General features: G+C 34.2%; 1 protein-coding gene across 2 annotated transcripts; it reads right to left on the bottom strand.

The window, feature by feature from the left end:
• Positions 1 to 3,108: 3,108 nt before the first annotated feature.
• Positions 3,109 to 15,619, bottom strand: LOC128999724 (pyrimidine-specific ribonucleoside hydrolase RihA-like). Of its 2 annotated transcripts, none has more exons than XM_054426374.1 (6): positions 15,535 to 15,619; positions 13,271 to 13,457; positions 10,801 to 10,917; positions 7,111 to 7,247; positions 4,525 to 4,641; positions 3,109 to 3,327 (listed from the first exon to the last, which is right to left on the bottom strand). In XM_054426374.1, exons 2-6 carry the CDS (start codon positions 13,341 to 13,343, stop codon positions 3,124 to 3,126), a joined length of 648 nt encoding a protein of 215 aa, XP_054282349.1. In that variant the 5' UTR covers positions 13,344 to 13,457; positions 15,535 to 15,619; the 3' UTR covers positions 3,109 to 3,123. The 2 variants fall into 2 exon arrangements, with proteins under 2 accessions (XP_054282349.1, XP_054282348.1); XM_054426373.1 differs by lacking the exon at positions 15,535 to 15,619 and adding an exon at positions 14,911 to 15,244.
• Positions 15,620 to 17,431: the final 1,812 nt, after the last annotated feature.

The following is a 17,431-nucleotide window of genomic DNA, read 5'->3' as shown; positions in this document are numbered from 1 at the left end:
TGCCTTCAGTAGGGAATGAACAAATCTAAAGGGGAAAACAGTGGTTTTTAAAGATCCCTTTATAGGAAGTGTTACCGGTAATGGAAGAAATTAACAAACAAGCTTCGAATGATTCCATACGTCAGGTAAACATTTTTGCTGATTGCTGATTAAATATGAAACTCGAACTCATTATAGAAAATAAACAGTTTTTACGGAAAGTTTCCCTTGTTTTGCAAACCAGTAGTGTCGACAACAATCGCGAAAAGAGTTTGAATTAGGTTGTATTCTTTACGTAAAATTAAAATGCTGAGTGTATGAATCTCAAGCTAATTATGGTAAAATGGGTAAAATACGCAGTGTTACCGATACAGCAGTTTCGTTTATTAAGAAAAGGAGGGAAGAATGGATACGATTCCACTGAAAGCGTCGGCCGGGTGTCGGATATACACTCTTTCACAAGTGCTAAAAGCAATGTAAAAATTGCTGTTCTGTCCTGTTTTCCAATAAATCGTAAAATTCCTACTTTGGAAAATAATTCAGTTTACTCTTTTAACTTCCTCCAAACATAAACCATATAATGCATTGATAGAAGAAGTTAATACCCAACCCAATATATCTTAATAAAATGATAATACATTTCAAGTAAGCACGAATTTAGCTTTATAAATAGCTACTGAAAGTCTTCACTAATGTGGTAAAAAATCTTGTTTGATTTAGAAGATTTCGTCGACAAGACTACTCTGTCCAACAACAGCCTTGGATACTAGGCCAAGGAGCCTATAATTTATCCTACAAACTGAGCGGTTATATTATTAAATAATGTGAAACTTCTAAACTTCATCAGTGCGTTCTGACTTGGTCATGGAAAATTAAACTTCTGTTGAACACTTAACAAATAATACTTATGGTAAAATTTACTGAATTGGTAGTATTGATTGAATTGAGTCAAGACAAGACCAGACAGGTTTTTGTGTTCCTAACGGTAAACCTAACTCATGAAGTCGCATTATTATTTCGGTTAAAATATGCCTTAGTTGCGTCCCCATTTCATAGCAATATAGTGAAGTCAATGTATTGTTGATTTTTTATAATACAAATTCAAAGTCTGCAGGATTTTGCTGCGAAGTATTAATTGATTTCATACTATTCATTTCAGGTTACTACAAAGCTTATAAATAATTAGTTTTTCAAACACTATACAACACGTTTTTAGGTTAGGTTAGGTTAAATCCAAGCTGGACGAAATGGGTTACGCTGCACCAGCTGATCGTAGTCGTAGCATCTTGCTTGTTGCCAGCTTATTTTCAAGCTGGCCTGTACGTATTACGTGCCTAATAAAAGCACACTGTTTTGTGTTGTTTGTTTGGAATTTGGAATGGAGTGCGGCAAAAGTAGGAAAATAAATAACTACTTTTTTTTCTTTGTGAACACTGGATATTTCACATTACATTAAACATTAAATTGTTGAGTGTTGAGTTGCAGCATTTGTAATTGCAAGGTTGCAAGAGGAAGTTCATGCAACTTCATAAATTATTCACTGATAAGGGATGTAATAACATTTAATTGTTCAACAAATTGACTAATAAGAAAACAAAAAAATAATGTTGAAACATCTTTAACAAACTATCAAAGTTTTAGTTACCGTGTAGAGTAAAAAATGTATAGCACATAAAATGTTTGGATATTTTTTTGTATGTTAACGCCACTGTCTTGCCATATTTTGGTATGCAATTGTAATAGCTCTCGTTTTGTTATAGCTCAACCTGTGATTAAAAAGCATCATTAACTTATTAGCTTAGCCTAGTCACACATTACTTAATTAATTAATCCTACTCAAGGATGAACCTTGGACAATATTATTTCATTGAGGATGTAGATATGTGAATAATGTCAGAATAAAAGTTTAGCCAGTTTTGTTGAGTCTCCTAACTCCTCTACTGACCATCCTTCGGCAAGAGATCAAATACAGTACAACCTTTTACATTTAATACAACTTAAAATACTGTACTGTACTTTTAAAAATTTTTTGGTAATTTGTTATCAAATTGAATGTTGCATCTCTTCTATGACTTTTTTCATAATTTAACAATTTACAACTAGACTTATCTTGTTCTTTAGAAGATTTCAATGACGATTTATGCACTTGGTTACTTATGCAGCTTTCTCCAATAAACAGTAATATGCAAGTCACTACATGTACGTCAGATGTTTAATACATTTAGATGTCATTGCTGTACACCTTTATTGTTAATTGTTATACTGTAGTACTTATTGCACACATAACGTGCAGTTCTCAAACAAATCCATACAGTATTAACTTCTCATGATTTGGGTTTTTCTAACGGAACAATCATCCAAAGCCAAGGCATCCATAGGAGAAAATGCACTTTCGACCATTGATATAACTAGACACTGTATCCCCTTGTTATACAGTAGTCGTCTCCAGTTTTTTAACCAAAGGGATATAATTGAATTGCGCCAAAGGCCGATTTAAATATATGGTTTCTATCAAATATGCCAACTTTTAAACCAAGTCAAACTGATAGGATGACTTAAAGCTATAGCTTCTTTTAGGTCCCATCAACTGAGCCGTGACACGTCCACACACCATTCACGCGATGTCACGTCTCTGTTTTTGTATAGTGCTAATGTTGTGTCGTCGCCGGAATTTGGTTGTTGCACGGCAGAGTTGTGGACCCCGGCGTTTCAACGTCCACCGTCTGAAACATGTGTTTGTCATAAGGCGTGCGATTGTCAAACTGCAAAGTCTGTGTTTTATTGTTTGTAAAATTAGCTTGATAGTTCTTTGTTGATGCTTGTTATAAATTTGTTCTTTGTCTTCAAAATGCAGTAAGAAGTTCGCCAATCACATCCGACGAGGTTCTGGATGGGAGGCTTTACCTTGCCGCTGTCCTCGGAGAGGGGCGCCCGGGGAGTCACTACACCTTCTCCCTCTTCGGGCTGCCAGCTACCCTGCTCCTTAGACTGTTAAACAGCTTACTGCCACCATTTTGGACCACCATAGTTTTTTAAATCACTATGATCTTTTTAGGAACATACGTAAATGCATCCCAAATACCTCAGCAGATTTGATCATGACATTTATGGTAAAAAACACATATACTATTAAGTCAAAAATATTTATTTAAGCGTATGAACTTTGAGCAGCTGCTCAGTGAACCGTTCCTTGTCTATGGATTTGACAATCGCCAAGTTTGGTTCTCGTTTAAACTTGTGTCCCACGACTACTTGACCTCTGGTGTGCTGTCCGTGAAGCTCCACAGTAGCAAAGACATTGTCAATCTCACAGGCTATAGTAGGGTCTAGGAATATTGCTGCTACAGCCTACAACAGAAAGCAGGACCATAGATATAACCAGGCATTTCATTCCCATGACGGAGTGCACAGATGTAAATTTACAAATTTTTTTAACACACAAACTTTTTAACCAAGCTAAACTGAGAGGACAACTTATTGTAAGCTGTAGCTTCTTTTTTTGTCCCATCAACGTCCATGAGGATTGTATGATTGAAAATCAAAATTTCTGTGAAGTTTCGACAATCGCAAAAGATGTTCACAATTTCGCCGTCACCATGGGGATACTCAAAACTTTTTTGCGACTGAGGACAATATTTTTTATTTGCTGCCATTGTGGAAGTTATTTAAATTGATAGTAGTTTTTAAAGAGTAACATTTTACTATACAGTGACAGTGGAGCCTCAATAAATAAGATCTCAAGAGGAAATTTCAAATTATCGAGTACTTTGAATAGTAAAAATTTGATTTAACAAGGTTCATCCTCCACAAAATTCGATTTATGGAGGTTCAATTCAGTGCAAGCAATAAAACATCAGGATAATTTATTACCTTCTAAAATACAGTGTTTTGTACCTTGTGTATTGTATTGGAATAGATAATAACGCAATTATAAAATTTAATACTTTAAAACACGATCGCTGCAGCCTGCCAATGGCGAGGCGCAGTGTCGAGCGAACCCGTTTGGAATTCAAATATTTTGGTATGACGAATATCAAATGACGTGCGGTGATGTGCTGCGTAACGACAAGAGTCAACGTAGTTTGATGAAACACTCACAAAGAGCAGCACTGTCTGGAACTAGCTGGTCCCATCGTATCGCCAATCGGAGGGAGAAAGAAGGGACAAGTTGATTTGATTTATCATGGATTTCGAAAGATTGAGGTTTAATTTAATAATTATGTTTCACTGTAACATCAATACTTTCCAAAGCAACTGGATTTTGACTCAATCTGATATTGGCCCAAGTACGGTAGGCCAAAACTATTGACTTGACCCGAAGTTAAATAAGTCTGGCCCGCAAAATCCTAATAACTCCCGCTATAACTCTGGTATATTATATTACAAACATGGCACTTAGTAAAGGATGAATATTTAAAAGTTGTTGGTTTCTGTAATTAATTAAGATACATCACGTCTATATCACTAATAAGTTTACAAATATTACATTTCTACCACTCGAATCCAAAAGAACCAACAGCTTATATTTTAATTTAGTATACATACTTGGTCACAAGCAACCCAATCCACAAAGCTCGGTTTTTTTCTCAGAGGTCTTTCCACGTGATTCAAAAATTGTACACCTCCATTTTGGCATGAGCCAAGGACGTTGTCACGCCATTCCTAAGAACAATTAAAACCGCATTTAAAGCTATAAAAATGTATAAAATCCAATTAACTTACAAACACACACACTAAGCACACTACTGAATCAATGCACACTCTGTTGATGCAGTTGAAGCAACGTGTAGAATAAAAAAGAACTTAGCCACTTGTTGAATTTAGACACCAACACCAAGAAAATAAACATCTGAATTTTTATTTAATGTTTTCTGGTTTATAGAACTTTAATAGTATTTATATATTTTTACTTTGGTTGTTAAATAAAACCACTATTCTATATCTGTTTCACTTTTTTAGAATTATTTTCAAGAGGGATTTTCCCCAAAGCCCTTAGATCCTTGAAAAGTTACCTTTTTTATGTGATTTAAAATAAACTAGTAAATGTTGCTGATTATGAACTGTCATAAGTTTGAAACATGTCCAATATTTAATGTCTACATTATCCACCATATATGACAACTACGTAAGTAGTTTAGCCTCCACTTAAGTGTTTTCTAAGCTGGGAACCTCATACTGTACATCCAGTGCTCGATTTGTAAATAATTAGGTGCCGAAACTGTAACCTATTTAATGTGATTTGTACCTATTTATGCCAATATTATATATCTATATATAGATATATATATATATATGTGTCCATCCGCACGATAACTTGAGTAATTTTTGTCCGATTTTGATCAAATTTGGTTTGAAGGTGTAAGGCGGGATAAACTTGAATGAGTTCGCGAACCAGCATGATCGGACTATAGGAACGGGGGTTTATGGGGGGTTTTATGGGGTAAAAATAGGTTTTTCCCATTTTTGACCCTAAAAACACAAAATTTCACAATTTCTTTTTAAACCATTTTGTAGAGCTTAAAAAAAACAAATAATTTAGTATATTGAAGCATTATTATGCGCCTAATTGTTACGGAGAAAATTCAAAAAAATTGTAATTTTAAAATTCCCATGTTATTCTTATGGAGAATAAGTCAACTGTTGTAGTTTGCTTGTTTATGAACATATTTTGATAAAAGTTGGAAAATACATTAATTTCTTACTAAACCACAGTACCTTTTAATATTCTACATTAAAAAAACTTTTTTACCCTCCCTGTTGCAGCAAACCTAAGTACTCATTAAACTAATTCTGTTTAAATAGGGAATAAATGTGATATTTTTAAGGAGACATTTTAGTTTAAATCCAATCAGGCAAATGGAAATTCGCTAAGTCTGCAGGTTTGCTGCGGCGGGGGTATTTTTATCTTTCTGAAAGAGAGGTACTGGAACTCTGCCTGTGTTCCCCCACAAATCGAGCACTGTATAACTGTTATTGTTACCAAAACTCAGAGTAAAGCCAATGAGTCAATACCTTACTTTACATGCCGCATATCAGTAGCCTACACAGGCTTCATGAGGAAGCAGAAGGCTGCTATAAGGAAGATAGGTAAAAAATAAAACTGTAAGGGGATTACTAGCAAAATATTAATGAATGAACTGTCTTTGTAAATTGTTTACAATACAAATACCTAGTTGCTATATATTCTTACATGCTTGTTAACTTTACTGAAAATGTATTTAGACTCATGAAGCTTTTTTTAGCCATCACCAGAATTAAAATTAAAAAAATATACCTATTGAAAACTACATTTGAAATGTGCCCCTCTTTTATTAACCTACAGAAGAAAATCATATCTAAAATATATCTATACTTATTTAATACGCAAGCAGATTTTTTGTGACAATTACTCCTCCGAAACTACTGAAACGATTGACATGTTTTTGGTGTCATTGGAAAGAGCGTAACGTGAAGTTGTGCAGGAAACTATCTTTTTAGGGAAATAATTAGAGAGTGAGGCCCGGGGGGCGGGGGCCCTTTAAAGTTTTGTATTTCTCCATAAGATTAACACGGGAAACAAATATTGTTATGAAACTCCAGCTGTTGTCAGAAATTAAAAAAGTAAATATTAATAATTGGTCTCCATGGAAGCATAAGAAAATTCACAATGTTTACCTTTACGTTGACATTTCAATGTAAACAACCAGAACTGCCAAATGCTTATTTCACAGCTTCAGACAGCTGATCCAAACAAGTACAATATTTTACACGACCATGTGATAGGTTTATTTATTGTAAAACTATGTCATTGATTATGGAAAAAAGATTCTATAACCGTAAGTTATGAAAATAATGTTAATGATATATTTTCATGTAAACAGTTGGACTACAATGTAAGTTATAATTTTTTAATAAATTTAGTGGCTTTTCGGTTATAAATTCGAACTACTTAACAAGTGTTTGGATTAGGTGATATAGTAGGCCTACATCTTCCCGTTGCGAAGAACGGGTACATCAGCTAGTAAAGCATAAAATGAACACAAATTTAATAAAGTGGAGTTAATACGCTGCTATGCCAAGCAAAATGTATTAATTCAAGCACCAGGGTTATTTTGGAAAGTTGTAGTCCTACATTTACTCTGCAAGACATACCAAGGAATAAGCCAAGTGGCAACACGTCTCCCAAGGCACCAACACTTTACGTTTGATTGCTGAATTGAGAACAATATAAGCAGCCTCCGGGTCGAAGTGGAAGTTGAATTCCGCACAGTTAGTTGAGTTACCCACAGCTGTTTAATTGGACAAACGCTGGTAAGGGACTAAAACCAAATCTGAACTGATAGCTAAGTACGTGGACATTTAAGCCAATATTGCTTTTTCATGATGGATTTGGAGATTCATCCAACTAAATTTTATTTTAAACATATTTATTCAAAATATAATTGGTACAATAGAGTCCTGCTAGTCCAAACTAATTGGGACCGGACTATGTTCGGATTACCTAATTGTTAAAAATTAGTTTTTAACGTAAATGGCCGTATTATTTATTTTCAACAATATACAATAGTAAGTTATACTGCTATACTACAGTGAAACAAATGATGGAATGTATACATAGAGCTGTAGTAGGATTTACATTGAATAAAAAGATGCTCAATGCCCTATTTTGCCCCAACTCAATCAAAGAATTATTTAGTCTCTTATAAAGATAGAAGACCAGAAAGTACTTGTAAACAAAAGAAATAAACAGACATGACGCTATTGTATTTTTGGAAGAAAATAAAAGGAATTTGTCTATTGTCCGTTGTTAAATTTGAGACAGTAAGTGAAATCATGAAAGACCAACAGGCAGTGTTTATCAGAGGCAGGTCAACTCCAGAGCATGTATTCTCTTTAAAACAAGCAATAACAGAAACTGGGAGCAACACAATCATGCCCTGTTTGTAGTATTCCATAAAGCTTATTAGCCCAGGCAAATTAGACATATGCTCCCCAAAAAATCGTCTAAAGCTGGAAAGTGTTTTAATACCTTTTGGGGGTCCAAAATAAGACTCCTGTGAGTTTGCGACGGATTCTGACGTCTGCTTAAGTTTTGGGAGTCGAAAAACTATGAAAAACTTTGCATTTTTTTCAGTTTTTCGCTTATAACTCCTAAATAACGAATCCTAAGGAAAATGGTGTTCAAAGATGTCTTTTAGTGCATTAAATTCCGCATCGATTGATGTTAAATACGTCAAAATCGGCCGAGCCGTTTAGCCGCTGTAGCTATTCAAAGTTGGGATATTTTCATCAACATGGCCAAAAGGTTGATTATTTGACCAGTTTTCGGCTTACAACTCCTAAACAACGCATGCTATATGAAAATGCACCTATAGTTAGTTTGGAAAACACAAAATTCGGCGTAGAATTATGATTATGAATTACTAGATAGTGGTTTATTCCATGGTTATCATCCAGAGGTTTATCCAAGAATGTGTGAAGGGAAGGGTAGAAAGATCCCCTATGTAATTTTAAATCTAATATTGTTATCTGGGGTTAAAAAAATTCTAGTATTTGTCCTAAGCTCCCATTTATACGATCCCATCTCTGGACACTCCAAAATGGTGTTAAGCGATTCTAATATATAATAAGATATTACAACGAGAAAGAGAAAGGTTTTATTAAATATTGCAAAAATGTTATTTTTAGCTTAATAAACGAAATATGATAATGGGACAGATGTACATAGTTTTACTATGTAATTTAGCCTATTAAAAAAACTATTGGGAGCGTTGTTTAGGAGTTGTAAGCCGAAAACTGGTCAAATAATCAACCTTTTGGCCATGTTGATGAAAATATCCCAACTTTGAATAGCTACAGCGGCTAAACGGCTCGGCCGATTTTGACGTATTTAACATCAATCGATGCGGAATTTAATGCCCTAAAAGACATCTTTGAACACCATTTTCCTTAGGATTCGTTATTTAGGAGTTATAAGCGAAAAACTGAAAAAAGTGCAAAATTTTCATAGTTTTTCGACTCCCAAAACTTAAGCAGACGTCAGAATCCGTCGCAAACTCACAGGAGTCTTATTTTGGACCCCCAAAAGGTATTAAAGTACTTTCCAGCTTTAGACGATTTTTTGGGCAGCACACCCTATTTTTATCTAATTTGCCTGGACTATATGACAGCATTAATCGACAGAAGATGTGGGAGATTTTACAGAAGTCTGGATTACCAAATAAGTTGATGCAGTCAATTCAATTATGCTGCACAGACACAAGGAACAAAGTAAGAATAGAAAATGAGTAAAGCAGATTAATTTGCAAACACCACAGGTGTTTACACGATATGGGCCATCACAAATGTAACTTGATCATAGAAGAAGCCTCCAAGACACAAGGAAGTTAGAAGAGGGCACCAAAACTAATGTATTAAGCATGTGCCGATTATGAGGCCCTAGTAGCTGTGGATCCAAAGAATACCTGAAAAACTGAAAGAAAAAGCTAAAAAAGTTGGACATCAAATCAACACAGAAAAAACAAAATTCCTCTCAATCCCAAGAACAGAATAAATTCCAAATAACAATTTTCAGGTTGATGATGTAGGATTCACTAGAGATAGAGAATTAAAATACTTAGGGGTAAAATATTACCAAAATAACAAAGAGGAAGATTGAGTAGAAAGTAGACTGATCGCAGGAAATAACAGTATAAAAGTTTATATTATTTATCCAAATTATTCAGTTGCAAACAAAAAACTTAACTGAGAATGTCCCGAGAAGTAGAGAAGTCAGAAAAAAATTTTTAGTTTTTGAAAATCAGGTGATCAGGTTCAATAAATGGCAAATGGAGAATTAGAAATCATAAATCATGAAACCGCTATCAACATTCGGATATAGCCTAGTAGCTATAGGCTACCATTAAAAGCAGAAGATTAAGATGGGCAGGCCACGTATTGAGGAGACCTGAAAATACCCTCATTAAAGAAGTATTCTAGGGATCTGCTAAGAGGGCCAAAACTAGGATGGAAAGACCAAGTGGCAAAAGACTGCAGAAGTAATTTGGGAGCAAGCTGAATACTGAGAAGAATGGAGACACATTGTGATGGATGCTAAAAACATACTTTGGTTTGAATGGCCACAGCGGTAAGGGAAGGTAAATGGCCATATTGCTCCAACGGTCACAACCATAATCATCTCTTGCGATTAGCTACAGTTCTTCTCACTAAATACCGGTAATGATCTTAAAAGAGACCAACAAAACACTATTAATAAATGGAAGCTTAGCAATAGGCTATAGACAATTACCTATTGAAAATTCATCTGTTTCATACAAAATTCATAAACAATTAATTCCTGGTTTTCTTGGTCAACAGGTAACCTTGGTTTGTATTTAGTTTGTTTTAAATTCAAACCGAGTAATCTTTTTTCTCCAGGTGGATGTTTGGATTAGCGGGACTCTGGTGTATTAACTAAATATTATATATATTCTATATTAAAAAAACAAAATTACCAGTGTTGAAACATAATACATTTTACTACTTAGTAATAGAGATACATTCAATATACTTATTCTCTATTTATTTCACTCTTTTTATCAAACAATGATGACATGATAAAGTATTTTCACAACTAAAACATAAGAGGAATAGCAAAAAAACTCCCAATTGGTAGTAAAATAAATACATAGTGATAATCTTTTTGCTAATTTTTTATTGATTATAAGAAGATAAAATCTTTTTTTAAGAAATATTCTTTCAAGATTGAATGAATTTCACTCAAAATTACAAGTAAATTGATCAAATTTTGACTGAAACTTGACCTGTATTGATCGAAAACATAGGATTTTAAAACTTACTTACCCATATAGTTTCCACCCATTATAAGAACTTCTTTTAAATTTTCTTCAAAACTAGGGAAAGTTCGAATGGCTAGGGCAACATTAGTCAATGGACCAAAACACAGCAGAGAAACATTTCCTGAAATATTAAAAGTTTTAATTTAATTAATAGTCATCCACTTTGTCATTCAATATCCTATTTTATAACAAAATATGCTGATTAGTGATTATCATACCTCGGCTGCAGTAAAATAAATTATACCTACTTTAATGGTTACAATCCTTAAGATAGAACCATTGTTTTTATATTTTATTTCCATTTATTCCATGTATTCCATTAACTTTGATTCTTGTTTTTTTTCTGGACATATTCTAGCTTTTGACTTTCTAACAAGGTTACTATTGCAATGTTACTTACTAGATTGTGTATAGATTTTCTATCCTTAAATCTGGGGATTAAAAGCTGGTGCAAAAGTTGAAATTTCCTTTAACCCTCCGAGTGTCCATAGTTTAGGCCTTAATGTCCACCTATTTTTGGCGCATTTGCAAGGTTTTATTAAAACGGATCTGAGAAGCTTAAAACAATGTTAATTCTACTGTTCTATATACCATTTTGTTTGGAAAATCATGGGCTTCAATATCATACATAAAACATAAGGAATATTTGTTTCAAAAAATTTTTTTAGGTAAAAATAAAATTATTTTGGAAATTGAAAAAAAAATAAGTTCGCGCTCAATGAAATTGTATAAATTATAGGCCTATAAATATTTGAAAATAGCCACTTTGTTCTAAATTTTATGAGGATTACAAATATATAATAATATAAGGAAGTAGATTTGCAAATAAATAAGTTATGGGCAAAAAACAGATTTCAGTACATAGCGTTTAGCTAAGAATGCATAGCCTAACCATAGCTAGGAATCTGGCTGATAATTTACATCAATATCACTACCTACTTCATCCGGATCGTCAATAAGTCCTTCAACATCACTAATATCATCTTCTAGTGCATTACGTATATCACTACTGTCCATTTTTACCACTAAAAACGACGATAAACGTACAAAAACACACAAGTCACCGATGTGAAATAACCAAGTTGTCTAAAACACGAACGTCAGCTGTCTGCTACAATTACGATTGGCTCGGAGAACATAAAGCGCTTAGAGACAGACCTCTGGAGAAAGCTTAGAATCTAACGAAAAGAACGATACCTAACTCGATCCAGTTCAATCCGATTCAGTCAGTCATAGAGCCTTCGCCGTAAATGATGTTCGTGTGTCGAAAAATCGACGCGTGACACTATACAAAGTGTGTCGTGAGTCGATTTTTCGACGAGTGACGCTCGGAGGGTTAAATTCATAAAAATTGCACTTTGTTGAAAAGTATTTTCAAAATAATATGACAATTTTAAGGCATTAATGCTTGATTTAGAGAAAATGTTTAAAATACCTTATTTAGAGGGGATTTCACTAAAAATAATGGTACAAGTCTCATTGTTCTAGCTCTATTCTGTAAAAAGATATATAATTTATCGCTGATGCCTGCATAAAGCCCAAAAACGCCGTGCACGGCCTGAAAAAAATGGCCGCACCTAATCGGAACTAGATAAAAATATTTTTAAAACTGTTTTGAGGTCAAAGTAATAAAGTTAATAACGTTTAATTTTAGTCAAAATACAAAATGGTCAAGCAACCAAGTAGCCTATTTTTATATTTGATCACTTCAGATGGCTATAGTGTGGAATCCGAACTACATTCTTGCTTTGGTATTAACGAATTTGTGTTAACAGCCAGCTTGTGATTTTGATACTAGTAACAGGAAAAAAATATATACCTGTCATACACACACAAAAATCGTTACCACAAAACCAACATTTCATTTTATTGATAGGCCTATCACAGGACACGGATAGTCCCGGCGCAGGTAGTAAAACTAAGTACAGGGGTGTATTTAGAATCTATGAGGCCCCTGGCGGCTCTTACCAGAGATTCCTCTCTATATTCTGATTCTTTGAAGGTTAGAACTTTAAGGGTTTAGAAATACACGTGGTATTGCTTCAAACTGATGAATTGACCTTTTGTTTCCAACAATCTGATAAACAAAAAGACCTAGTTAAAATGGTAAACTTACTGTTCCGTCATGACAAAACATCTGCCCGTGCCGCGTCTTGTGTGGAACTAGTTCCCGAATTTATGTTAAATCGTATTCGTCCGTCAATGTCTTGTGTTATTAAATGTCAGTGTTTTGTGTGTTTATAAAACTCGACGACCTCGCAAGAGCCTGATGATGAGGTTATAACCATGAGCAAGATAAACTGGTTGCTCATTACTACCATTACTACATTTAGGATCATAGACGGAAACAGGTAATCTTATACCATTTTACTAATTTTCAAGAAGTAATCCTGGACCAAATAACATCATTATAAAAGAAAAGACCTAGGAGACTAGATAATAAAAAAGTCTACAAAAATATAACAGTTAGATACCTTTGTTCTCATTTACCAGTCTGTTCAGTGCCACAATCCCATTTTCTTCTTGTACAAATCTTGGGTCAGGCATAGATTTGTGTTCTGCACAACCGAAACCATCTGCACCAAAAAATGGCCTCCAAGAGTTTTTAAAGTGTGGGTCAACCTCAATTATTGGGGAAGAAGCGCCTTTAAAAACTGGAATCTGAAAAACAACTTTTAACTTAGGTAGATTATAAAAATGCAAAGAGCACAACTTTAGCCTTTTAAAATTTCAGTAAAAATTGACAGAAACAGCTGAAAGCTAAACCTTACAAAAATTAAATGGGGATCAATAAGTTAGTTGAATTAACCAAACTTCACACCAATAACTTAAATCACAATTTAATAGCCTATCATTGTAAGTTACGGTACCTAATCAATAATAATTTAAGATGAAGTTGAACTAGCCTGTTACCCACGGGATTCACCCCTTTTGACTTCATAAGTATTAATAAAATTATTGATTGGTTAAGTTAAACTGAAATAAACAAAACAGAATACAGTAATACAAACAAATAAGTACAGCTGAGGTATTTTTAACATTACAGTAGGTAATGCAAAGTTCCCTTTAGAAAGGAATTACGACCTTAAAGGGCAATTTATGAAATAATGTATAGTTTTGCGCAAGGTTTCTCATCATGACGAACATTTTAAGTACCTATATGGTTTATGGGGGGTGTTCTTGTAGATTTCTCTTGTAGATTGATGAAAAGTTCATGGGTACTTTTGGCTTTATAAATAGACAGCTGTACCCACGTTCTTTGCCCCGTTTAACTTCATAAGTGAGCTCCTTCGCATGGCTCAATCACGTCCTGGTTGAAGTTCGTTCGCTACGCTCACTCACTTTTAGGTTGGAGCTCGTTCGCTGCGCTCACTTGCCTTCAGGTTAGCTCGTTCGCTACGCTAACTCGCCTCCAGGTTGAAGTTCGTTCGCTACGCTCACTCACCTTTTGGTTGCAAATTAGCTGTTGTCATAAATGTGAAAGAAATAATAGTGCTGCACCCTGTTGGTAATCCTTGTAATTTAAATGCTATTGAACATCATAGAACAGAACCAACTTGTTTAATTGAAACAGCAGTTAAGATTTATTAATTCCATTTAAATATGAGTAGGTACTCATAAGGTTAACATGGGAAACTCCAGAGCCACTGGGGCGGAGCCCGAGAGTCCGATCAGAATAAAAACAGCTTAGTTTTCCTATTTATTGCCTAAAGAATCAGTGTACCAAATTTCAGCCTCCTAGGTAAATGGGAAGTAAGAGAATTAGTGATGAGTGAGTGAATCAGTCAGTGAGGGCTTTGCCTTTTATATATATAGCCTAGATATCAAAGTTTTTCCAAATGGGTACGGTAAACTTAGTAAAGCTTAATGTCAACAAAGTCTGGGCAGATTTATGAGAAAGTTTGTTGCCTCTTGAAAACCAGGAAAACAGAAATGTTATTCAACTTAACCCTAGGCCTTTTTAACACAATCACAGGGTTTAATGAAGATGTATTTTGCTGCAGTGATTGGTAGGTGCCTTATGCCACAATGATTTTTTTAAATTCTCTTGACATCCCATAAAATGCAATCAAAGCAAATATTTGTAATCAAAGGCTAAAATTGAATTACTCACGTCTGGCCGCTTTGAAGCCTCCAATGTCCTAAGGACATTCAAACAAATTTGATCAACTTCTGCATTACCATGAACACATGTTATGCCAGCTACTGACACATTTTCAGACTGAGAAGCTGCTAAAAGCATTAGTATAGCCCAGGCGTCGTCTATTCCAGCATCTGTGTCTATTATTACTATCTTACTGCTTTTATTACATAACTTATCTTCAACGAACATCATGAAATAGTATATTGGCGATGACAATACAGACTATACACATTCAAAAACGCGTTTGTAGCTGTCCGGCAGTAACGTATGAAATAAACAAATTAGGAAGATAGCGGCCTATAGATAGATAGGGTTTGGTTTGGTTTGGTTTATTTATTTTTGTTCTTGTTGACACGGCAGACGACACGACACTCTTTGTTGTTTCATGTCATGTTTGCTTTTTCAGCAAGCTTGATTAACTGCCATGTAGCTGTAGCCATTATACGGGTATTTGTACTGTTACTATGTACTGTACTTACTTTATCTGAACTCACACAGATAGACTATTTTATTACTTACACATATAGGCTATAATGATTTTATTTTGCTAATTTAAGTGTTTTTTGTATTTTGCTTTATTTGATATATTCTTACCCTTAGGAAAAATATTGGGAAAGTTTGGGTCCGTATTCGGTCCAGGGATGAGTCTTCTCAAGCTTCGGACCAATCAGGCTAGGTAATCAACAAACAGGATTGCCATGGCCGAAAAAAACCTGGTACCATTGATTTTATATTTACCAAAGGAATAATCAATGTCTGGACCAAGGACTATTACTACTCGTTCTATATTACTACAACGGAGTTAAAGGTAGCCGAGTATGTTTTATCTATTGTTTTAGTAAGTAGTATGAGATCGATGGAACATGGAACACCAACGGTTCAATGGACGCCCTGCCGTCTCCATTTTGTCTTTGTGACCTGCCTGTGCCTGATATCTTTTCTTTCATTGTTCTGTTTGTGATGGCCATGGCCATACTTTTTCCCCATCACCTGATTATTGGACATGACATATTAGGCTTAAGTAAAATCCGTTTAAATCTTTTTTTATTTTTTTCTGACAAGTATTTTATTTACAATCTGTTCTATACTGGAACAATAAGTAAATGTCATGAGTCATGACGATTAAACATGAGTTAACGGGGCTATCTATTATATTATTAAAGTGATACGATCAAATTTTATGTAAACGCGGTTAAGGTATTTACCAAATAAAAATAAAGGCATATGGCACATCAAAATGAAGCTTAGAGTGTGTAGATTTGCCGAAAAGTATTGATATGTACGAGTTTCCTAATACAGGCTGATTTCCAAAGGGCTATGCCTGGCATGCTCCTAATGTTTAAATGATTTAATTTAATTTAGTTAATGAAACAGCTGGTCAGTACAATGAACTGGTGTTTGTTTATTTACTCGAAAAAGATGTTTGTGACGCTTTATGTAGATTAAGGAGCAAAGGAGGGTTATGTTTGGTTTTAAAGTGAGGTTGTATAAGTTTTGTAGTATTGCTCAAAGTTTCATTTTTTAAATTTATATAGTAAGCTACATGTGAAGAGGCTTGACTATTGAAGAATTATGGTAAAACATGTCACTCATGAATCATCAATATGAAGCAATTGATGTTATTGCTACACTAAGGTATGTTTTCATATTCTTATGGATCTATTAACATAAATCAATAACATCTCTTTCAACAGAATATAATTTTTGTTTAGTTATATAGTTAGTAATTTTTGCTGTAATATTTTAAAAAAATAAAATGTACTTATATACGTATATAATTTATGGGAAACATTTCATTTAAAAATATTATTTCATTTCATTTCAACATCAAAAGTAGGGGTTTGAAAGTAAGTAGGTTTACGCTTTTAAATCAGTTTATATTTTCAAACTAAACCATAGAGTTGCTGTATTATTATTGTTAGTTGTATATTATCGCTGTAACGCACATCGGCACCACTTTAATAGCTCTCTAGGTCAAATTTTCTTCCCGTTGCCAAGCACCCGTATAGCAGCTTGTGTTATGTTAACACTTAACACTCCAGCGAGTGCACTAACATACAAAGCAAAACATTTTATAAAAAATAAACTAGAAACAATTTGGAATATAGATTGGATGTATTCTTCTGAGCCTGTAAGTAGCTTCGCTATTATCGAGGAAGTTGACTGCCTGGAAATTTGGATGATTTTCTTTGACAATTTTCGCTTCGTTTCTTTATTTCTTCTCTAAAGAAAAGTTAATTTTGTATCTTGATGAATAACTTTATTAGATACATACCAAGGTGCTTGTAAAAGTTTTCTAAGTGTTTTGGATTGAAATCTTTGAATTATTTCTTTACCTATTTGAGTTTGAAGAGGTTCCCCAGAGCTGGTGTAGGTCTAAAGTCTTCTGTTGAGTGCATAGCGAGGTAGGGTACCTACTTAACTTCTTTTCTTGTTGAAGCATGACATTATTCAATGTTACTGGTGGGCAAGTTCTTGTTGACATAGTAAA

This window comes from Macrosteles quadrilineatus, unplaced genomic scaffold (genome assembly GCF_028750875.1).
Source record: "Macrosteles quadrilineatus isolate MER2022 unplaced genomic scaffold, UCM_ALF_1.0 Scaffold_8__2_contigs__length_117827958, whole genome shotgun sequence".
Lineage (NCBI taxonomy): Eukaryota > Metazoa > Arthropoda > Insecta > Hemiptera > Cicadellidae > Macrosteles > Macrosteles quadrilineatus.
This window is presented reverse-complemented; position numbering and strand designations above follow the sequence as displayed.